At 41.9% G+C, this 25446-nt stretch overlaps 1 protein-coding gene across 1 annotated transcript; it reads right to left on the minus strand.

The window, feature by feature from the left end:
• Window positions 1–240: 240 nt before the first annotated feature.
• On the minus strand, window positions 241–25446 carry LOC134528566 (uncharacterized). The gene is made up of 7 exons (XM_063362302.1): window positions 24181–25446; window positions 23596–23795; window positions 20750–20870; window positions 19265–19540; window positions 14140–14531; window positions 6415–6665; window positions 241–3013 (listed from the first exon to the last, which is right to left on the minus strand). The coding sequence occupies exons 1-7, from the start codon at window positions 25063–25065 to the stop codon at window positions 2892–2894; spliced, it is 2247 nt and encodes a 748-aa protein (XP_063218372.1). The 5' UTR covers window positions 25066–25446; the 3' UTR covers window positions 241–2891.

Genomic DNA, 25446 nt, shown 5'->3' on the forward strand with positions numbered 1-25446 from the left:
TGTTCATTTTGATTACCCATATTCTGCTCCTAAATTTATATTGCATGCATGTCTACTGTTTATGTGCTCTTATCCTTTTACCATTTCTGCGAAAACTAATTTAAAATATTTTAAAGTAAGGAAAAATAAAGGACATAGAACTACATTATCACCCTAACAGCATGAAACAATGATACATTAAATAAATTTATAAATATAATTTTAATATTCAACATTTCACATAAAAATGTACAATACCACTTTACAAATTTACAATGTAAAAAATAATTACAAATTCTATAAAACAATTCTTTTTCTGTAAGCTTACAAATAAAATTTCAAAACACAATTATTGTGTTACAGGCACCAAAGTACACTTGCTGTGGCCAACATCTTATTTTGTAACAAAGAATTTAACAGATAATCGTTCACTTTAAAACCGTATCCCATCAAAGTAGAAATGTTATTAGATGATACCAATAACTTCAGAGAATTGTAGGCTTAAAGCCCTAAAGCAGCAAATAATTATTTTTTTTTAAAAAAAAGGATATTACTCTATTGTAAAATTTTTCTCGTATGAAATAGAAATTCTTGCATCACTTTATAAATGTTATACCAAAGTTACTCTGTGCCAGAACTGCACAATTACTTTGGCACTAAATAAAAAAAATTACATACTGTGTATGCTTGAAGCTCGGTACGGACAAAATTCGCCAAACATTGCTAATGCTTATGCAATACGGGCTCTGTCTGTTGCATATTTCATATTTCGGAAGTTTACGGTTGTATAAAATTTTTATATATTATCCTATTTCTAAAAGAAAATTTAAGATTACTAGACCCTGTAGTTTGCAAAATAATTATATGCTTTGTTGTCTTCAATATACTGTATTAAAATATTGCATTTTGTGGTATTGGTTTCGGTTGGTGGGAGGTGTTTTTTCACACGTCTAGACCAATGTGTAGGTTGTGACTGCACTACTGAACATACGTGATTTGCCTGAAAAATGTTAAACACCACCAACCATGACAGTATGAAAAAGCTACAGTGTGGAGTATTTCGAGAAATGTATTAGCACGAAGCATCGGCAAGAAATACAGGCATCCCTTCAGATCAGATGACCCACGACACGTGCAAAAGACTTCTGCAGCACATTGTGACAAGAGAGAAAAATTCGGGCCTTTGAAGTCTCACTCTTGGCAAACTACCCGACATGTTGAAAAATTACAAGACACAGAGCATTGTTTGAACCTAGAACTGAAGAATGATGCCATGTACACTTGTCTTAAGGCCCTCACACACGGTCCGTCCAAACTGTCCGTTCGGACTTACCGGTTGGAACTGAGCAGTCGGAACCGTCATGTGTGTGCAAGGACGGTCGGAACTGATGGACTGACAGCTGACGACCTCCCATAAAATCGGACTGTGGGCTCGGGAGCTCTCGGTACAAACTGCCGCGTGTGGGAACAGCGTCTCGTCTGTCCATCAGCGAGTGTCGTGGCAGACACCTTTGTTTGCACTCTTTGGTCGCTCTGCTATTTTTTTTAATTCTTTTTTTCTAGCTAAAACTGCAATTGCAACATCCAAAGTTTCTTCCACATTGTGCGATGATTCAACACAACCAACGGCAACCACAAGACCGGTCGTGTGCAGGGAAGACTTCAGTTCGGTCCAGACTGTCAGCCGGGCTGTTCGGCCCGTGTGGGGGCCTTAACAATGGCACTTACGAAAAACAAGAATCCATAATGCAGCCAGTTCACTATAAATTCAATCTTTTCTTTTTGTGTGTCTCAGAAAATAGAGAAAATACATTTTAAGGTATTACAATCATGCATGTGTGTACAATAGACTTCAAAAGAAACTGGACATTAAAAAAAAAGACAGGAACATCCCACTTAATAAAAGTTTAAAAATTTTAGTGATTGACATATCAATACATAATAAGTTTTCGAGGTTAATAAGTCAATTTTTGTAAGTACCTCGAAACAATTCTTAATAGTTGATTACTAGGGACAAGATTATATGGTCTATTGTGATAAAACTCAAACATCGCAAAGCATGTCAATACAATAAATAACACCATAATGCAATATTAATACACCATTTAGCACCGAAATGTAATTAAATCTATGAAATCAATCAGCATTTTAAAAGACTTTACTCAAATTTTAAAAAAATGTTATCTTTTATAAAGGTAAATTCATTTAATGTAATTTGTTTAGCATAAATTTTGTACCAAAATGTCTGACTACATCCACATACATAATTTGCAAAACATTGAAATTAACTATGATCTTGCATCTCTTTCTAAAAATAAGTTTTAACATTAATAACATCTGCACATTTTTAAAACACACAAAAATTTTCTGAATTATTTTTATTTGTCTGGGTAGTTCTGGTTTTTGGACATGTTTATTATGTACTAACGATTTTATTGTTTAATTGCATAATGTGTCAGTCAAAATGAGACTATTTTGTTGAAATAATTACCAAGAAATTATTAAGTCTTATATTTGTTGAAAAATACATTGTTTTTGTGAATAAAGACAATGTATAAAAAAACAAAACAAAAACCGTCATCTCCTGTTTTATAATCAAAATTTACCTAAAGATAAAACCATAAAATCTTGTCCATAGGAATTACCGTGTACCAAAAATCACTCTGTACTCTGTACTATCATAATCACTTAATCTTCTTTTGCCAATTGAATCTCGCTTGGGTTAAAGTACTGCTTCAACTTAAAAAGTAAAATTAATTGAATATCGGCCATGTAATTTCCCAGCAAAATTATCGTATTCATCGACCTAGCCGTAAAAAAAATTATTTACAAAAGACTGAAATGAGCGCAAAAGGAGGCAGAGAGCTACGTGAAGATATCACAGGTTGTTTGGCCACGGGAGGCGCGGGGTATCACAGCTTCGTCTCGTGCAGGTCGCGCCGCACGTAGCCCCGGTACGGCCTCGAGCGCGCCGCGCGGGGCTGGTTGTGGTTGTGGTTGTGGTGCGGAGTCTCGTCGCCCGAGTCCACGTCGCCTGCCAACAGTCGGCCACACAACCTCCTGTCCAGAGCGGCTCGTTGCCACAACGCCGAATGTCAAAATTGACCACAACGCTGACAGCTAGAAAACTGCTGTGTACCACAACGCCGAAATAACAACTGAATGAATTTGTGTGTGTTTCTTAAATGTACCTTAACGCCGAAATACCACAATCAAACCTAACCTTACCGAACCTAACCTAACCTAGCGTAATATAACCTAACTTAACCTAGCCTATCCTGGTCTAACCTAGTCTAACCTAACCTAACCTAACCTAACCTAACCTTTGTGGCAGTCCTGCAATGACATTTTTCGGCGTTAGTGTATTTCGGTGCGGTGGTAATTCAGCGTTGTGCTACACAGCAGTTTTCTAGCTGTCGGCGTTGTGGTCAATTTGGCATTTCGGCGTTGTGGTGCGTCCCCGTCCAGAGCAACAACAACAATCTCATTCACAAATGAAACTATATAAGAATCCCTACTAACATTAATATCATAAATGTGATTCATTCACAAATAAAACTACATTCAGTATTTAAAAATCCCTACTAGTAACATTAATATCATAAATGTGATTTATTCACAAATAAAACTACATATTTAACAATCCCTACTAACATTAATATTATAAATGTGAAAGTGTTTTTGTCCGTTTGTCCTTTTTTTCACGCAGCAACAGATCGACATGAGTTTTTGCACATAGATAGTTTATGGGCCGGATAGTGATATAGACTACATGTAATTATATGAAATTCCATCCCCAATGGAGTGAAAAAAGTGGTAAATTCAGGTTTACAATACAAAATCACAGGAGGTAGGTCACAGACCAACAGTGAGTCTGTGTAATTTCACTACGTCTGCCGCATCGTACATAAGGTCTAGCAACTTCCCATCCTTCCTCCTTGGCCAAACCCATCCACTTAGTGAAGCTCGCGGCTGCTAGAGAACTAGAGGGGCTTACTTAGAACTTTGTCAACAGGTGGCATTGCCTTAAATTTGTAACACGCTATCGTTTGATGCATCCATCACGTCTTGCCTAGGGGTTACCTGCCTTCCCACAAAAGGAAGCTGGTTTTGCTGATGCGTAGCCTTGATGCACAGAGATTGTGCGATATATGAGACTTTAAAATCAAAATTCCCCGTTTATCAAGTGTATGTCCTACAGACTTGAAACTCGGGTAGTAATGTTCCTTACATTATGATGTGTTTAGCCCGCGTGTGAATATAAATTTGTGGTTAGGACCCCTCAATAATAAGCGAAAAGTTCATCGTTCATTTACCAGCTGCATATGATTTCCGCCTAACACAACGTCACGTTTGCAACACACAGTGAAAGGCCTTAGATCCGTGAACTGGCACATTCTGTTGGTTCACATAGAATTTATGATTACTGGCGGTTTTCATTTCAGGTAAGCGTTTCTGGTTTTCTAGAATGTTAAATTTCTGTAATAATTTTTTGAAAAAGAAATCCATATCAAGAACAAAACATGCACTATCATATCAGAGACTTTTGTTAAATGTAACATGAATCAGTTTTTTTTGTCTATTTATTAACTTATGTTATTACAACTTGTTTTAAATATGTACCATTATGTGTTGTATTAATTTTTCCTTGGTATTCCTGTAGAAACTTTATCGATTTAAATAATCCAGCGATCACGGTCCCGGACATGCCAGAATAAAAACATTTCACTGTAAAAAAAAAAAAAACTTTTATAGATAATTTTATGTTTAAAAGCAAGTGTACTAAAAATTCCAAAAAATATTACCATTTAAAGGTTAAGACACTTATTTTAATAGAGGCCTTTAGCTCCATCAAAAGAAATATATATTGAATTCAATCTACTGAGACATGTTGAAAGCTCTTTAATGAAATTATTAAGTGTTTATCAAAAGTCATTTCACAATATTCAAGTACTTGGAACTGTTTCAGCTAATACGTTTTATTACCTACACAGGAATTTTTTCAGAGAAGTTTATTTCTGGTTCATTTTATTTTTCTTTGGCGCAATGCCATTAAAACACAATTTTAATCATTAAAACATAATATTAAAATATTCTATGTTCTTTTCTTTTATTTTACTAAAAATGGCTAAAAATTATTTATCATAATTAGTTTTTCTGACACACACAATTTCCATGAAAGCACTAAAAGCCATTAAAAACAAAGACTGTAAATATGAATATTGAAAATACTTAACATGTCCGAAAAAAAAAAATTTGACAGGATAAGAGCATTAAAACTCTTAAACGACAAAATTTCCACTATTACGACGTTTCAATGACATCATGTGCCATTCAAGATACAAGAGATTTAATACAATAAGAATTGGTTGTGATTTGAATCAACATTGATCATGTAAACAGATTAGTCATATTTCATGAAGGAAAACTATAACATTTTTTGGGCAGAAGGCTTTAAATACATGCATCTTTTATGTAACCTGGAAGTTAAAATTACCTAACTTAATGTAAATTTTTTTGGTAAGGGCAGAATCATTTCAAATTTCAAGCATCAGCGGGTGAACACAACTAGGCTAACCAGGATCCAGATAGCCCCTCCTCTTCTCATGCATAACACACATAGTTATTTATAAGTACAGTTATATGGGTAGTACTAAAAAAAATAGTACCTGGGTACTCCTCTATTTTTATTTCAACGGACCCCCAAATTGCTCAAATAGTGTGGAAAAGGGGGGGGGGGGGTCACTTTGAGTGAATTGAGAGGGTGGGAGGGGGTTTTAGAACAATAAACTAGGCCTTCAGAAACATAATTCTACTGAAAATGACATTTTGCTAAAAAAAAATCACGTAACTTTAAAAATAGGCCAAACTTTGAAAAGCTGTATCTCCGAAACCATTTGTCTTATAATAATAAATCTGGTCTCAAACTGTTGAAAATTTAATCTACTTTAAAAGTAAATAGAACAATTTTTGCCGAATTGAACATTATTACCTTTGCACCATAAACAACATTAAAAAAAAAATCAAAAATACCTGATTTGATGCATCATTTCAATGTCTGATCTGACTGTACCACCTATTATGCGATGTGTACATTTATAGTTATGGCCACGGTAATGTTTGCACATTTACCTTAAATTTTTTTGTTTCTTTATTTATTTATTTATTTATTTATTTTAGTAGTGAGGTTTCAAAATTTGCACCTTAAATATTAAGAAGGAGTCCCGAAAAAATTAATTATTCCTTCCACAAGGGTGTTTGCAGGAGAAGAGAGGGGAACAGGGAGAGAATATATATCCCCTGCCCCCAGAATTCCTAAAAAAAAAAAAAAAGTCTCATTCCCACCAACAAATGGAAAGAATGTGAAAGAAAACTGTAGAACAAAGAGGTTATAGTCCCCCACCAGCCCCCAGTACGCTCGTGGCCCTGCCTCACCGTCGCTGGAGTTGGTGGATGCCACGAAGTGCTCCGAGCGGAGGGCCTTGCGCGACTTTGGCCGGCGGTAGTACTTGAACTCCCGGGGCAGCGTGTAGGAGCGCGGCAGGGAGACCTGCGAGTCCATGTCGGACGGGATGCGGTACGACTTGTACATGCCGGGGCCCTGCGGGTGTCCCGGGGCGGGCTCCTCCCCGCTCTTCAGGCGGCCCGAGCCCGAGTAGTTGGAGCCCCGCTCGCTGCTGCCGTCCCTGCAACAGTCCCCGCCCCCGCGTTTCCTTCGGGCCGACCACAGGGCAACGTGTAGCGCTAGTGTGCCATGGACAAGCTCATTCCAAAATATCATTGATTAATTATTCTTGGTACACAATAAAACTACAGTCAAACTTCAATAAATACAAAACTTTAAGGGATCGTGATTGTCACTTTGCAATAACGGGGCTTTTTTTTTTGTCGGGGTGAAGTTAATCATAAAAACGAAACCTAACCTATGGCAAGTACGTTTATTTAAAAAGTAGCGAATTGCAAAAAAAAAAATTAAATTAATAAATCATGCACTGAAAACATATTTTGTTCAACTTTAAAAAGAAAAACTACTACCGTGAGCCGGAACTAACTCATAATTATCGTTGTCGTAGTAGATAGTAACCACGAAAGAGTGCAGGCTATAAAAATGCAGTTTACTCACAAGACAGAGCGCGCGCGAGTTGCATGCAATCAGTGAGCTATCAGTATCGATACTGATACTAAACTACGTGCGCGTAATCTATACGGGCTTCAACGTAACCAAACATGCGCCTGAATACATTTTTATAAGCTGTACACAGCGGCGACAAAGATAAACACATAAAGGTTTTAACATTTGAAAACATTTTTGAAAGAAAATTTGCTTTTTTCGCATTAGAAATCGCACCCCTATTTTTCAAACTTGATTTTAGTATAAAATGTACGACGATTATGCCTTAAAACACGGTACTTCATCGAAACCAGATTCTAAATGAAGAGGAATTCTATAATGTTTTTATTTCAACGAAGTGCAATCATTGAAAAAAAATACCGCTACTGCCTTCAGTGCAGGTGAACTGGTTACCCATGTCCGTCACATGGCATAAATGTAAAAAAGGGAAGAAAAAGGGCAAAACCAAATGATCAAGGAAAAAAGTTTAAGTTTACATTGCACAGTTTTTGCACAATTGAATAAGATGACCAGACCCACAAGATTAATGTGGGCTTTGGAATCCCTGGGCAAAGACTCTCGGCTCATGATTTGAGAAAAGTTGGGAGCTGGGATTGATTCCGTGACCCTCACTACATGAACACGATGCTTCTGCAATTGTGGCCTCCGATGACTCAGTGAAGTCCGATGTAGTTTCAAAAAGAAGAAAACAATTTGCAGGTTAAGAGTGGAAAATAGCAATGGACCTAGATAGGCACACTAAACCAAAAAGAGCAAAATTTAATTTGTACAGTGCGAAGTGCTAAAGTGTAAACCTAGTGTCACAACCACAAACAATAAACAACGCAGTCTTGGATAATCAAAATTTGACAGAACTGAACCGGCTTGAAGCTGCATAAGGCTGACCTGCTCCGTGAACTACAACCATTACAGCAGTCAGGTGGTGCCACCTGGGCTCAAATTCCGATCCAGTCGTGCTGAATTCGGTTGACAATGAAGACTGAATAATGTTTGCAGGCTTTCACGGCCATTGTCTGAAGTGGCTTGGCTTCTGGGTTGTAGCCGCGTCCTTGGCGAATAATTCACTGATGTTTCGGTCGACAGTAGGTAACTGCTCCCTGATGATGGCGACTGAAACGTCAGTGAATTATGCGCCAAGGACGCGGCTACAACCCAAAAGCCAAGCTACTTCAATGTTTACTGAAATCACTTCAGGCCTTCAGGTGGCAGCCCCAGTAGCCTGGTGTAGGACACGACAGGTCTAGTAAACCGGCAACAGAAATAAAAATTATTTCTCGAGTAAATACAGTGAAAGGCCATATAGATAAAACAGGAAAACGACCTCGGCAACGTTAAGGGATACTGAATATTGGTACTCTTACCGGGAGGATAGATGAAATTGTGAATGTAATGACAGACTCAAGGAAGATAAAGGAGGTGGGAAGAGCAGATTGTTAAAGGAGTGCAGGAGAGAAGAGAAGAATGGAACAGAGTGAAGGAGGAGAAATGATAGAGGGACAGAGGAAGGTGGAGACATTTTACTTTGCTGATTTTGCCGCAAGGCTGGAAGTAAATGATGACAATGATGACTCGAGTCATTAATGGTCTATTTATTCCCATTTCCTTGACTTGTAAGGTGTGTCTTTCTCTTAGCAGCCACGTTGCTGACATCAATGTACACCCGCCCCTCAAAGTAACGACGAAAATAAATTACGGCATGATTTGAAGTATCACTGTTTTCTTTTACGTGAATTTTTATTTCTGTGCACGCACAATGCCAATGGTACTTGTGTAGCATTTAATACAATTACATAATTTAATTAATAATGTGATGAATCAACAGACAATATTTTGCCCTTAATAGCTATTTACGTCCTTCATTGCATATTTATCTCGGATGACAGCTGTGTATTCAGCCAACATTTATTTTATGCCATCCCGCAGGTCAGCAGCATCTCAGAGCTAGTTTACCTCGCACCTATTAGGATGTGCTGGAGGCAAATTCATGGCAGACACACACACATTTGGTAAACAACAGATTCGGGAATTGCATAAACAGGTAAAATAAACTTTCTAATAATAGAAAAATGTTAAGTTTACGCTTTTTCAAAATTCTAATTAGTACTGAGACATTATCTCCTATATTAATAACATTATTGTTTTGTTACTCAGAAATGTTATTACCTAGCACCTACTTAGCAAGCTCTTATTATGCAACACATTCATTAGGGGCAAGCGTCGGGCCGAGGAGAGACAGGAAGCGTGGGAAGCATTCGACCATCCACCCGAACCAGAGACAATCGTCGCATCCATGCTCGACTCCGAAACAGCAATGGTGTGCGATATCTGACCTGGCCGAAACAATCATCAAGACGAAGAAACGCGAAGAGCTGTCAAGAGCCAACAACAGCTGAGCGCTAAATGCGCGCACCAGGGGGCCAGACTGAAGTGATGCGGGAGCGGTTCCCAGTATGGCCGCCCTCTGCTCATGGCGAGGGTTAAAAAAGAGAGGGTATGTTTTAAGTGGGTAAAAATCTAAAAATCATACACTAACAACTCCACCTAATTCTTCAAATTCCCCCTTCGTTGGTGCCTTTTGAAGATTGTTTAACTTTTTTTTTTTAAATGTAAACAATGAACATACATGAATTTTTAAAATTTAATTTTAGGTTTTTTAATTTTATAATTTTATTCCAAATTCATTGAAATGTACTTCAAATGTGTTTAGACGTATATTTAAACTGTAAACTAATTTCAATGGTCGGAGCGTGTGTATCAGAATGGCAGTCAGCAGACACCAATGGTCGGAGCGTGTGTATCAGAATGGCAGTCAGCAGGCACCAATGGGCGGAGCGTGTTTATCGAAATGGCAGTCAGCAGGCACCAATGGGCGGAGTGTGTGTATCAGAATGGCAGTCAGCAGGCACCAATGGTCGGAGCGTGTGTATCAGAATGGCAGTCAGCAGGCACCAATGGGCGGAGTGTGTGTATCAGAATGGCAGTCAGCAGGCACCAATGGGCGGAGTAGGTGTATCAGAATGGCAGTAAGCAGGCACCAATGGTCGGAGCGTGTGTATCAGAATGGCAGTCAGCAGGCACCAATGGGCGGAGCGTGTGTATCGGAATGGCAGTCAGCAGGCACCAATGGTCGGAGCGTGTGTATCAGAATGGCAGTCAGCAGGCACCAATGGGCGGAGAGTGTGTATCGGAATGGCAGTCAGCAGGCACCAATGGGCGGAGTGTGTGTATCAGAATGGCAGTCAGCAGGCACCAATGGGCGGAGTGTGTGTATCAGAATGGCAGTCAGCAGGCACCAATGGGCGGAGTGTGTGTATCAGAATGGCAGTAAGCAGGCACCAATGGTCGGAGTGTGTGTATCAGAATGGCAGTAAGCAGGCACCAATGGGAGGAGCGTGTGTATCAGAATGGCAGTCAGCAGGCACCAATGGTCGGAGCGTGTGTATCAGAATGGCAGTCAGCAGGCACCAATGGTCGGAGCGTGTGTATCGGAATGGCAGTCAGCAGGCACCAATGGGCGGAGCGTGTGTATCGGAATGGCAGTCAGCAGGCACCAATGGGCGGAGCGTGTGTATCGGAATGGCAGTCAGCAGGCACCAATGGGCGGAGTGTGTGTATCGGAATGGCAGTCAGCAGGCACCAATGGGCGGAGCGTGTGTATCGGAATGGCAGTCAGCAGGCACCAATGGGTGGAGCGTGTGTGCGTGTGTATCAGAATGGCAGTCAGCAGGCACCAATGGGCGGAGTGTGTGTATCAGAATGGCAGTCAGCAGGCACCAATGGGCGGAGCGTGTGTATCGGAATGGCAGTCAGCAGGCACCAATGGGCGGAGCGTGTGTATCAGAATGGCAGTCAGCAGGCACCAATGGTCGGAGCGTGTGTATCAGAATGGCAGTCAGCAGGCACCAATGGGCGGAGCGTGTGTATCAGAATGGCAGTCAGCAGGCACCAATGGGCGGAGTGTGTGTATCAGAATGGCAGTAAGCAGGCACCAATGGTCGGAGCGTGTGTATCGGAATGGCAGTCAGCAGGCACCAATGGGCGGAGCGTGTGTATCGGAATGGTAGTCAGCAGGCACCAATGGTCGGAGCGTGTGTATCGGAATGGCAGTCAGCAGGCACCAATGGGCGGAGCGTGTGTATCGGAATGGCAGTCAGCAGGCACCAATGGTCGGAGCGTGTGTATCGGAATGGCAGTAAGCAGGCACCAATGGTCGGAGCGTGTGTATCAGAATGGCAGTCAGCAGGCACCAATGGGCGGAGTGTGTGTATCAGAATGGCAGTCAGCAGGCACCAATGAGCGGAGTGTGTGTATCAGAATGGCAGTCAGCAGGCACCAATGGGCGGAGTGTGTGTATCAGAATGGCAGTAAGCAGGCACCAATGGTCGGAGTGTGTGTATCAGAATGGCAGTAAGCAGGCACCAATGGGAGGAGCGTGTGTATCAGAATGGCAGTCAGCAGGCACCAATGGTCGGAGCGTGTGTATCAGAATGGCAGTCAGCAGGCACCAATGGGCGGAGTGTGTGTATCAGAATGGCAGTCAGCAGGCACCAATGGGCGGAGTGTGTGTATCAGAATGGCAGTAAGCAGGCACCAATGGTCGGAGTGTGTGTATCAGAATGGCAGTAAGCAGGCACCAATGGGAGGAGCGTGTGTATCAGAATGGCAGTCAGCAGGCACCAATGGTCGGAGCGTGTGTATCAGAATGGCAGTCAGCAGGCACCAATGGGAGGAGTGTGTGTATATGAATGGCAGTCAGCAGGCACCAATGGTCGGAGTATGTATATCAGAATGGCAGTCAGCAGGCACCAATGGGAGGAGCGTGTGTATCAGAATGGCAGTCAGCAGGCACCAATGGGAGGAGCGTGTGTATCAGAATGGCAGTCAGCAGGCACCAATGGGAGGAGCGTGTGTATCAGAATGGCAGTAAGCAGGCACCAATGGTCGGAGTGTGTGTATCAGAATGGCAGTCAGCAGGCACCAATGGGCGGAGTGTGTGTATCAGAATGGCAGTCAGCAGGCACCAATGGGAGGAGTGTGTGTATCAGAATGGCAGTCAGCAGGCACCAATGGGAGGAGCGTGTGTATCAGAATGGCAGTAAGCAGGCACCAATGGTCGGAGTGTGTGTATCAGAATGGCAGTAAGCAGGCACCAATGGTCGAAGCGTGTGTATCGGAATGGCAGTCAGCAGGCACCAATGGGCGGAGCGTGTGTATCGGAATGGCAGTCAGCAGGCACCAATGGGCGGAGCGTGTGTATCGGAATGGCAGTCAGCAGGCACCAATGGGTGGAGCGTGTGTGCGTGTGTATCAGAATGGCAGTCAGCAGGCACCAATGGGCGGAGTGTGTGTATCGGAATGGCAGTCAGCAGGCACCAATGGGCGGAGCGTGTGTATCGGAATGGCAGTCAGCAGGCACCAATGGGCGGAGCGTGTGTATCAGAATGGCAGTCAGCAGGCACCAATGGTCGGAGCGTGTGTATCAGAATGGCAGTCAGCAGGCACCAATGGGCGGAGCGTGTGTATCAGAATGGCAGTAAGCAGGCACCAATGGTCGGAGCGTGTGTATCGGAATGGCAGTCAGCAGGCACCAATGGGCGGAGCGTGTGTATCAGAATGGTAGTCAGCAGGCACCAATGGTCGGAGCGTGTGTATCGGAATGGCAGTCAGCAGGCACCAATGGGCGGAGCGTGTGTATCGGAATGGCAGTCAGCAGGCACCAATGGTCGGAGCGTGTGTATCGGAATGGCAGTAAGCAGGCACCAATGGTCGGAGCGTGTGTATCAGAATGGCAGTCAGCAGGCACCAATGGGCGGTGTGTGTGTATCAGAATGGCAGTCAGCAGGCACCAATGGGCGGAGTGTGTGTATCAGAATGGCAGTCAGCAGGCACCAATGGGCGGAGTGTGTGTATCAGAATGGCAGTAAGCAGGCACCAATGGTCGGAGTGTGTGTATCAGAATGGCAGTAAGCAGGCACCAATGGGAGGAGCGTGTGTATCAGAATGGCAGTCAGCAGGCACCAATGGTCGGAGCGTGTGTATCAGAATGGCAGTCAGCAGGCACCAATGGGCGGAGTGTGTGTATCAGAATGGCAGTCAGCAGGCACCAATGGGCGGAGTGTGTGTATCAGAATGGCAGTAAGCAGGCACCAATGGTCGGAGTGTGTGTATCAGAATGGCAGTAAGCAGGCACCAATGGGAGGAGCGTGTGTATCAGAATGGCAGTCAGCAGGCACCAATGGTCGGAGCGTGTGTATCAGAATGGCAGTCAGCAGGCACCAATGGGCGGAGTGTGTGTATCAGAATGGCAGTCAGCAGGCACCAATGGGAGGAGTGTGTGTATCAGAATGGCAGTCAGCAGGCACCAATGGGAGGAGCGTGTGTATCAGAATGGCAGTAAGCAGGCACCAATGGTCGGAGTGTGTGTATCAGAATGGCAGTCAGCAGGCACCAATGGGCGGAGTGTGTGTATCAGAATGGCAGTCAGCAGGCACCAATGGGAGGAGTGTGTGTATCAGAATGGCAGTCAGCAGGCACCAATGGGCGGAGTGTGTGTATCAGAATGGCAGTCAGCAGGCACCAATGGTCGGAGTGTGTGTATCAGAATGGCAGTCAGCAGGCACCAATGGGCGGAGTGTGTGTATCAGAATGGCAGTCAGCAGGCACCAATGGTCGGAGTGTGTGTATCAGAATGGCAGTAAGCAGGCACCAATGGTCGGAGTGTGTGTATCAGAATGGCAGTCAGCAGGCACCAATGGTCGGAGTGTGTGTATCAGAATGGCAGTAAGCAGGCACCAATGGGCGGAGTGTGTGTATCAGAATGGCAGTCAGCAGGCACCAATGGTCGGAGTGTGTGTATCAGAATGGCAGTAAGCAGACACCAATGGTCGGAGTGTGTGTATCAGAATGGCAGTCAGCAGGCACCAATGGTCGGAGTGTGTGTATCAGAATGGCAGTCAGCAGGCACCAATGGGAGGAGCGTGTGTATCAGAATGGCAGTCAGCAGGCACACGGGAGGATCGACGGGCTACCTGTCCAAGTGGTCCGACAGTTCGTGCTCCCAGCCGTAGTACAGGGCGTCCCCCTCCAGGTAGCGCGGGGCCAGCAGGATCTCCGGGGCGTCCGGCCGGTGCTTGGCCCTCGGCGGGGGCACCAGGTGGTGGTAGGAGTAGGGCGGGGGCAGCGAGGGCGGCGGGGAGGGGGGCCAGCCCGCCGGGCCGTGGCGCTTGGCACGAGGGATGGGCTGGCGCGGCAGGGACCCGCCGTCCTCGCCGCCCGCCCCCTGCCGCGGGATCTTGCCCTGCTTGATCTCCTCCTCGATGACCCGCAGCTCCGCCAGCTGCTGGCGCTTCTTCTCCTGCAGCTTCTGCTGGATGTTGACGCGCGAGCCCGCGCTGCTGGCGTCGTTCTCGCTGGAGCCGCCCTGCAGGGACACACCGAGACTTAGTCCACCCTCCTCAGCGCAAAAACACTTGCTCATACCCACTTCACGCCATTCGAGTTCGCGACACCACGAAATCTGAAGGAACCGAGAATTCATCATTAACATACCGCTCCCGCCCGAAGGAACTTAAAACTATAATCTGGAGGGCTCCACTGTCGCACACTCCAATCATCCAGGACCCACAAAAACCTAGTCCACCCTCCTCAGCGCAAAAACACTCGCTCATACCCACTTCACACCACTCGAGTTCGCGACACGACGAAAGCTGAAGGAAACAAGGATTCATCAGCGTCATCACCCCTCCCGCCCGTAGGAACTTGAAACCATCACTACATAGTATAAACCAAAGTCGCTTCCCGCTGTCTGTCTGTCCCTATGTGTGCTTGGATCTTTAAAACTACGCAACGGATTTTGATGCGTTTTTTTTTTTTTAAATAGATAAGAGTGATTCAAGAGGATGGTTTATATGCATAATACAGTAGAGAAACACTGATAATTTTAGAGGTTTCTAATGTGATGTCGTAAATAAAAACATTTTTTTTTGAGCTTACATTGCAAACGCTGGCTGAACCCTATGAGATAGATCATTTTGTTGATAATTGTTGATTATATTTTGTATTTAGTCGAACAAATAGTAAGTGAAATATTTTTTTATTTAATTATCGAAAATCGTAGTTTAAGGTAAGGTATTTAAGTTCAAAAAAAAAAATTAGTAGAATAGCTACCGCATTTTATCGCATAATGTCCGCACTTTTCTTTTTAAATACTTGAAATGGAATTTTTTAAAATCTGCATAAAGTCCGCACCAGACAAAGCAAACTTGGCCACCCCTGAAATGCACAGTAACGGGATGGAAATTTACCGACGCTGTCAACCATGCTTTGACCTTGAGTTGTTCATTTCTCCGGAGTGGTCGCTGAGAGGGTTTGTAGCGTGGTGAAACTGTCCACACAAGCCAGTACACGTCCCACGCGCAGACGCGCAGACAAAGCAGCTGCAACATGTTTATCCAACATTGCGTTTGCTGAGAGGCTTTAATTTTGTTTTCATGTAAGATATGATACGCAACGTAAAGAAAACGTCAGCTGTAACAGAATGGACATACATAAAGTCTTACATGTCAGGAAGACAAGGCTCTGCTTTGTTTTTGATAAAAATTCCTGCTCAGCCTTTTCCAAGCTCTGCACTCCTTCCCCCGCTTCAGTCAAGCAGGGCAGGAGGGAACTCGCATGCACAGACGTCTGCCGGTAACTTTTTTTATACACATAGTGAGCAAGGGACAGGGAGGGAGGCTCGCTGGCGCTGGCTAATGCAGACATTAGACATCTGCCCCGTGCCGTTAGTGGCCATCTCAATGAAAGATTAAAGAAATATATTTTCACGCAAAGCGTTTATTTTGTGTAGTCTGGCTGCGGCTTCTGAACGTAAGAGCGCACACGCGAGTGAGAGAAGAAAAAAAAAAGAGTGGCGTCTTCCACTAATCGCCGGCATCCAATTATCTCGACACCTGTCACATTTCTCACGTCCGCTGCGGAGGGTCGCCAGTCACCAGCGCTCTGCGAAGTAGTGTGCCGCCGTTAATATTTTTCAACTGGGCCGAGGGAAGGGTGCCAATTTACGAAGCAGCGATTTTACTAATGCAATTCGCGAAACCGTGAGCATACGTAAAATCAGGGTACTAGTAAACTAATTATGAGAGAACAATTTTTTTACTCTGCACAAAACATGTAAAATTTTGAGGAAAAAAAATGTTTTTCGGACTTCACCTCATAATGTCCGCACCCCATTTTTTTGGTCAAAAATGTAGCCAAATTACTGCGGACATTGTGCGAGTAAATACTGTATCTTTTGTTGTTGATATTTGTTGATTATCTTTTGTTTTTTGTCAATATTTATATTTATATAATAATTAGTATATTTAGTATCAGCATTGCACCCGTGTGAAGCCGGGGCGGGTTGCTAGTACTCATGTGGTCATGTCCTGTTCGTCTGGCTGGCCACGGACTGTCCACCGGGGCAGACTACTTGTACTACTGTGTCCATGTGCAAAATCAGTTTTAACTTTGTGAAATAAGTTCAACCTTAAATGGTAATACCAAATTTTCTCCAGTTTTAAAATAGAAGTAAGTAACTGTGTGCTTTTTTTATCTGCAGAGAATTTCTCAATGGGAAAAAAAAATTTCTTTTCAATTATTAATAAATAAATTTTCTGACAATATTAAACACTGGAAAATTTCAATAATGATTTATGATCAATAGCCATCATGACACCTCACTCCATGTCCACTGTAGCAAACAGTTGACAGCTGCGTGACACACACTTTTGGGGCATGAAATTACTCCACCTAACCAGATTACAACTCGATAAGGCGCATTCCAGCCCATCTTTAATGTAATTCAAATGCAATGTTATAGTCGTTATAGAATGTCAGGACTAAATTTTCCATGTTTCCCAGACAAAAAAAAAACATTCTCACTATCCGGCTTTCGTAATTGAAATTGGTTGTAATATCTGTTTACTTTTTTTATGGAACAATTTTTATTTCATTTAATACCTATGCGCTATGCCTCTTCAACTTAAAATTATTTTACTGACATCCATGAATGTTGTTTTTGCAGTATGAGAATTGTATACAAAAAAAGAAAATATTTTTTGACGTGACGTCTAATAAAACGATGAAGGCCGGCTGCACGCACGAAAAAGTGTCCCGTTACGTACATTGTCCCGTTACACTCATTGTGCGATTGAGACGCATCTATGTATCTCTCTTCCACTCGATTGGAACAACCATCAATATGACATTTTCAAGGCACATTAAACTTGAAACACTCCCATTCGTTTCCTACTTTTCCTTTAGTCATCCTATCCTTAACAGAATAACACAGATTGGAAGAATTTAAATACAGTAAGTCCTCGGTTTACGTCGGGGTTACGTTCCTGAAAACCGCGACGTAAATAGAAACGACGCAAAATGAGCCATGTTTCATGCCACCGGCCGACCACGGCCCAAGGTCGGCCGGAAGCGCTGGCATACAGACGTGACAACGGGCAATTTTATCAGCAAATTACAACCGACAGCGTGGGAAACAAGTTCAACTAGTACTTCTCAGCTTTATAGAATGGTTATTTAACCAGCTGCTTTATTACCTTTATTGATTGAAATATAAAAACAGATATATAGTCGTTTGGAAGACATCTTATGAAGAAAAAATCATAAATTGCAGTGAGCTGATACTGTAGGCCTACTACAAACGCATTTAATCACGATAAAGTTAACAACGGCACGTTTAAAACTCCGGCCAACTCAATGATATCATAGCGACTGAAGTGTAGAGCTGTAGCAAACCGTATGTATTCGTTACTGAGTAACGGGTGCGGCATCTAGTAACGAGTAACGAAACGTTACACACGAATGCATTTCGTTACTCGCATTTTTCGTATGTTTTACGCAAGCGCGCGCTTATTCGTTACAAAGAACGATGTTTGTTTATTAAGAAAAGTATAATTTGGAAATTCGTCGTCCAAGTTTTTTACTGTTTATTAAAGGTATTGTGTGTGTAGACAAAGTTTGAGATTGGAACAGAAACAACGTAAGAAAGTAATTTTTACAAATTATAAATATGTACGGTATGTTTTTGTTTTTTATTATCAGGTATTTTCACGTTTTTTGTTCTTATCTTAAAAGAGATATTATAATAAAGCTGCTCTAATGAGATTTTATTGTTTCTTGGTTAACAAAAGCTGTTAATTATAAAATACTTTTAATTGTTTATATTCAATTTATTATTATTTACGCGACGTCATACTGTACGCGTACGAAATACGACTCGATTCGTTGCTGTTACATAACATAGCATGTTATGCGTTATCAGAAGTAACGATACGAAAGTAACGAGTACTAATTGTTATAGTAACGAATACATACGGGTACACTTTTTTTAGTTACTTTTACACCTCTACTGAAGTGCCAAGGAGTTGGACGAAAAGGGGTAGGAGAAAATGCTGTGTTGTTGCGGGAAGTAGATAACACTTCTACGTGCGAGATACGTGGGTGGCCGAGCGGGCGGGCTGGTAGTATTGCATCACCGCGCGGAGAGCAGCGGAGAGCAGGAAGCGTCCCTCATGATGTATGATAAGATAAGGCGGTGAACGTGTAGCTTACGCTACATAGCATAAATTACATAATTAACGAAGGAAACAAAGAATTATAAACGAATTATACACGGTGTTTTTGTTAAAATAAAGATGTACGGTCATTGTAAACGACGTTATTGTGAATCGGTGACAACTTAAATTGAAACATGAGTACTCAAACATTAGCGACGTTAATCCGAAACGACGTAAATCGGTACGACGTAAATAGAGGACTTACTGTAGCAAACACGTATAAAAGTTATAGTTAAAATAATCTCTTCGTTAAAGTAATAAACATATTTGGATTAATGAGTGCAAATAAAGGTAAATTTATCAATTAAATTGTAGATTTCATTTCACTCCTTCTTTGTATCCATACAAAATAGTGATAATTCAATAAAAATGATTCAATTTTATTCATAAAAACATGCAATCATTTCATCAATGTTTTGTTATGACGTCGTCACGTTAAACTATCGTCCGTAAACCGACTTTACAGACGAACAATTATTTATCTGACACTGTACTTGGTATTAACAAGCAGTTGTATTGTGAGATGTTCCAGCGGGAGCGTCACCTGGTGGTTGTGCGGCAGGGGCCGGCTCCAGAAGGGGACGGGGGAGGCCGGCTCCTGCCCCACCGCAGGGGCACCCACGGAGGGCATCGACACCACCGGCGGAGGGACGAAGGTGGTCGGCTTCTTCTTCTTGCGCCCCGTGGTGGTGGCGGCCGCCGCGGGGTTGCTGAAGCGGCAGTTGAACACCCCGGGGATCCCGCCGTGGTGGTACGGCATGTAGCCGTTGCCGTACTTCTGGCAGCCGTTCGAGATCACTTTCCCGTTCTGCTGCGTTTCCTAACAATTAATGTTGTATTACATTCCGATACAACATTTACGCACCGATAACTTAAAACAACCTAAAATCCAAAATTTTACACTTCTATACCATGCAAGTTTTTTTTTCATATGTACTTTCAAATCACCATTTCCCAGTTTTCATGATTCACAAGCAATATAAACTAAGACAAACAGGAACGGCATGACTGATTTTTTTTTTTTTTAATAACAGCAGAGACCGAAGTTAACTTTAAGAATCCGTTAAACCAGCAAAAATTTTCGACAGGCCAATATTGTAATTTATCGTACTCTTATAAGAATGGTTAAAAACAAAAAAAAAAGTGCTGAATTTTTCTTACAACGCTACTGAACTTAAAGAGGTTAACTTAAAAATTTAATTGCCAGTGCAGATAAAAGTCATGCTTAAATTTCTTAGCGGGCAAATACCAGCTGAAATTTCCTACACCAGCTGCAGTACACACACATTTCAACAACTACTAATAGTTTTAACTTTTAAGATAACTAATACGGAAAATATTCTTTCTTAAGATTTAGTTTTAAGGTGTAGTTTATTTAACCTCTTGGAAAATCTACCATATTCAAGATTTTGTATCTTCAGCAAAGAAATACCAACATTAGTACAGACATCGAAAGAGAAAAATAGATGAAAGACGATAAAAAATTACTCAACTTTTCAGTACAGACATCGAAAGAGAAAAATTATAAAAGACGATAAAAAAATTACTAAAATTTTCAGTACAGACATCAAAAGAAAAAAAATTATAAAAGACGATAAAAAATTACTCAACTTTTCAGTACAGACATCGAAATAGAAAAATTATAAAAGACGATAAAAAATTACTAAAATTTTCAGTACAGGCATCAAAAGAAAAAAATAGATAAAAGACGATAAAAAAATACTCAAATTTTCAGTACAGACATCGAAAGAGAAAAATTATAAAAGACGATAAAAAATTACTAAAATTTTCAGTACAGACATCAAAAGAAAAAAATTATAAAAGACTATAAAAAATTACTAAAATTTTCAGTACAGACATCGAAAGACAAAAATGATAAAAGACGATAAAAAAAATTACTCAAATTTTTCAGCTGCACGGTCGCGTTAGTCAGGAGCAGAGAAGACTCTTACGCACACACAGAACAACCAATTAAAAACACAACCGCGCGCAAGGCCGAGCCGGCGGGACGGAGGAGGTCGGTGCGAACCTGCTCGACCTTGGAGCTGCCGTTGGACTGCTCGTCCTTCCCGAGCAACACATCCGAGCCGGCGAGGCGCTGAGTCGAGTCGCAGCTGGCGCTCGGGCGGCCGCCCGCCTCGTAGCGCAGCCTGCGACAGACAGGAACGTCATTACTCAGCAGGTGTCTGCTCCCTGGTCATGTCGGTGTGTTATCCGCCCAAGGACGCGGCTACAACCCAGAAGCCGAGCTGCTACTTCGGACAACGGCCGCGAAAGCCTGCGAACATTATTAACGAACCTCTATGGGGAGGAAACTGCTACCTTAGCCAAGAGATCTGACTAGCTGAGATGAGACAGAAGAAGTCAAAACTTCTTAGTTCTCTGGTCTTCATGAAAAGATGCAGAGACTACAAGGTTCTTGCTTCGAGTAGGTAACTGCTCCCTCGTGATGGCGAACTGCAACGTCGACCGGAACGTCTGGCGAATTATCCGCCAAGGACGCGGCTACAACTCAGAAGCCGAGCTACTTTAGACAATGGCCGTGAAAGCCTGCGAACATTTAGAAATGTTATTAGTCTGCATTTCTGCTCTGCCTCACTCTCCACGTAGAGGCACTGAACTTTTTTTACTGGTGTTTCAATACATATACATGAAGTACTTTTTTTACTATTTTCATGTTCATATTTTTTCCGGGTATGGTTCTCTCACATGCTATTGGTACGGGAAAGATTTTCTGCTATTATATTTGGGCCAATTTTGTTTTTATAACTGGAGATTTCTATTGTTTCTTTTCATAAATTTACTTGATTCTTAAAAGATAATATTATTTAATAAATATAACACTAATTTTTTCGTTTAATACTTTCTTCATCAAAGTAATATTTTGTAATATGCATGTCTAGGACAGAATTACTTGGAAAAATTACAAATCTACAAACATTTTGTGTTATTGATAATGTACATGTGTCAGTAAGATAAACATGAGTTACCAGAGATGCAAGAACAAACAATGTAAAATTAATTTTTTCCTTATTCATTTGTTCTGTACATTTTGGTATACACTCATGCTGAATATATGAATTCATTACACTGAAGTATATTAAAAGTTTATATTTTTGTTATTTAAACTAAATTTGATTAAAATGCTCATTAATTCCATGATTTCTGCAGTATTTCGAAGCTTCATGTTGTATTAACATGCAAATTCAGGGTTAAATGGTGTGCCAGCATGCTTTTCAGTATTATTTTAGTTTTATCGCCATCATCTTTTCCCTAGCTACGAGTTTAAAAAGTCAGGAAAAGACTATTAACAATGATAAGTCACAATTAAAATTTTTTTACTTAACTAATTGTGAAACAGCCACTCACTAGAATTTCATTTTCTGTGTTTACACACAACTATTCTACAATAATACAATTTTGGATATTTCATAAATATATCAAACTGACCATAAAACTCCAGCACTGAAGAGACTAAACCTTGATATCCCTGCTTGCACGTCTCTGAGCTAACAGGTGGCAGCTTAAAAGCTAAACCTCATCTTACGATTAATACCGCTACACACATCCATACCTTACGTGGGATTCGAGCCCAGAACACCCCCTATAGATGTTAGTGCATTAACCAATCGCATGCGTCCGTCTCGGCAAGAAAAAATTATTTCCCATTTCTGCGTCAGCTCCCAAATTCTGGGACACTGTCATCCTGACAGAACCTGACCACATACACACGGATTACAACATGAAAGAGCGAATGAAAAATGCAACAAGTTGAATGGGTTGCAAAAAGCAGGATTCGCGCAATAATAAAAAAAAATCTTTCTATGATCTTTCAACTACTAGATGACAAAAAAAACTCAGTTGGCCTAATCGTGGAGTGAAGGAAATTCCAAAATAGTCGCTAAATTCCAAAACTAAAAAAATAATATTTGTGATGACAGTTTTTAAAGTTAATTTACAGCACTATTTATTTGCAGTATGTATCACAAACGTTTACACCTAAATTTAATGATAGGTACAAATGTTTTACTTTATCTTAAGGCCTATTTACTATTATATCAAAAGAAATTTCTAGCTACTTACTATCCATTAATTCTACTTGGCACAGTTATAAAATAAACCTTGTATGTAGGAATGAGTACATTTGAGTTTAACGTCTAGTCAACATCGATGTCGTCAGAGACCACAAAAGTTTACGATGCAATAATGGGCCACTGTTGGAAGAATGGTTGGGCAAACAGGAGCACCCCATCCAAAAAATTCAGGTTCCAACTCATCCGGAATCAAACCAGATAGTGTTGGTTGGAGGCAAAAAAAATTTGTAAAAAAATCTTTGCCGATAGTGGAGACCAACCAGGTAAATTCAGGAACCAATAATTAGCTCCAATTTTTTTCTAGGGAGAAAATGTTTTACTGTGAAACATAAAAAAGTTATGTTGTAACTTATTTCCAACTCATAATTTTGATAACCGTTTCAATAATTTAGGAATATAATATGTTAATAGAAAGAAGACCTATTCAGTATTTTAACTTAGCAAAGAAATGGATGTTATTTATCTTATCCTAAAACGTACGTACAGTGAAAAGCCTTTAAACCTTGCACATTCAGGACACGATATTAACAATTTTTTTCCGGATTATAGAACATTAATATAATTTCAACGTGAATACCAAGTGTGGAAAAGTAAAGCGCTACAAAATGGGAAATGCCGGCAATGCAATATCGAGACCTGGCAGTGAAGGCCATTAGCAAGAAACCACCCGAAAAAATCTGAATGCAAGCAGCGCAATAGGTGATGGCTTGCCGAACCATAGAAATGTCACGTTAAAGACTTTTCACATTACTACGCAATAGTAAATTTACTACAAACGTACCTCCTGACATGGAAACATCTATAATACAGCATCATGAATGAGATTCCTATTGCGAAGGAGAACAGGACGAAGAACGGCACGGTGTCGCGGTACCACGGAGCCTGATCCCACACTCCAACCAACCACGCCACCACCAGGAGTGCGTTCTCCAGAAACATGACCACATAGAACGTGGCCATCTTCTGTCGAGGATTCAGCTCCTGTAATCAAATAACAGATGTGCAACAGATAACACGCAAGTTTATTGAGGTCAGTGGCGGATCCAAAGGGAGACACCAGGGGCAAGTGCCCCCCCCCCCCCCCCCCTGAAAAACCAGATGTCTGCTACATTAATATTGCCGACAAATATGATTGTTTCTGAAACCAATAAAATATTTTAATATAATTAATGAATTTCTTGTAGAATCATAAAATCTGGTGGTTGGATGTTATGTGTAGTGTGAGTAGATTAAATTCAAATTTAGTAATTTTAAGACGACATTTTTTCTCTGGCTACTCTGAAATCCTAGAGTGCCTCCTTCGAGGTGAACCTCTGGATCCGCCACTGATTGAGGTGAAATCAGGTCGCATGAAACCAGGCCTAACCTGCAAGTTGATGTAAGAGAAGATGTAAATAATCGCTATCAACGCGGAGAAGGCAGCTTTGCGCTGCCGCGAAATGCGTTCTCCGTGGAAGACATTTTTCGGGGAGATGAGCCAGAGGAACATGGAGATCCAATGCAGGCCGATGACGAGGAACACCCAGTGTCCGTAGAGCGTGGCGTACACCGTGAGGGCGGTGACCCTGGACGACACGGTCCCCAGGCGCCAGACGAACTGCGATATGACCCCGAGCCACGTGAGGACCAGGCGGTGGACGTTCTGCAGCCTCACGTTCTTGCTGAACGAGGCCAGCGCCCAGCAGACGCTGAACAGCGACAGCACCGTGGACACGATGTTCAGGTCGCTGAACTCCTTGGGGGAGGATTCTTGCCACAGCAGGTACAACTGGATGAGCAGCATGGGGGCGGCCTCGCAGAACGCATGGAAAAGTCGCAGCATGCACAGGTCTCGAACTTCGTGTTTCACGTAACGCAAGTCCACGGGAATGAACAGTTTGAAGTACCTCCAGAGAATACCGCACTGAAAGAAATGCAACACCGCCACTAACCAGCGGGTGACGAGCCTCCTCCTGATAGAAGCGTCCTGGTTGGCTGCTTCGCTGTCGGCGCACGATTTCTCCTTCAACCGCCGCCTCAGCTCGCAAGAACTTAAATACCACTTGAACGAAATTACTTGACTGACGACCAACGAAGCAGAAACAAAGGTTAAGGACACCGCGAACCACACGTGACGCCCTCTTTCGAACAACGCATACCCCATGACGAGGTCAAAAACTATATCGCAAAAATAAGACGCTAAGGATATAATATTAAAAAGAACATCGCATAGTGGTAGGAATTCAAAATTAGCCATAATGTTCACAGTCATTTCACAGAAGTGTCAGGTCTAGCCACCATCTTCAGCACTTTTTTGACAACTAGTCTGTCCTGAAAACTCCAACTGGTTTAACAAGAACAATGCCGACATATTTATAGACTACACGACTAAGCAAATCGCTGGTACAGCTTTTTTTGATAAATAGCACCAGTACAGCATTTTTGCATTCTGCTTCCGAAGGAATTCCTGGAATGTCACTTGCAAACATTCTTGTTTTTCAGCTGAACAGCCAAAATTCAAATCGCTTTTAACACACCCTAGTTTTCTATCCCCAAATAAATAATGCATTTTATGCAAATAAATTCAAAACACCCCCAAAACAATTCATAAACATCGTTCTAGTCTTTTTTATCTGTCTTTATCAAACAAATA

This window comes from Bacillus rossius, chromosome 1 (genome assembly GCF_032445375.1).
Source record: "Bacillus rossius redtenbacheri isolate Brsri chromosome 1, Brsri_v3, whole genome shotgun sequence".
In the NCBI taxonomy this organism is placed as follows: domain Eukaryota; kingdom Metazoa; phylum Arthropoda; class Insecta; order Phasmatodea; family Bacillidae; genus Bacillus; species Bacillus rossius.

Excerpts from the sequence above, each read along its gene's own strand:
- LOC134528566 (XM_063362302.1), bottom strand. The coding sequence starts at position 25,065 with ATGACTGTGAACATTATGGCTAATTTTGAATTCCTACCACTATGCGAT. Across the intron at positions 14,532-19,264 it reads CCCTGCCGCACAACCACCAG|GGCGGCTCCAGCGAGAACGA; the intron begins GTGACGCTCCCG and ends GTGTCCCTGCAG. Across the intron at positions 3,014-6,414 it reads ATCCACCAACTCCAGCGACG|GCGACGTGGACTCGGGCGAC; the intron begins GTGAGGCAGGGC and ends GACTGTTGGCAG.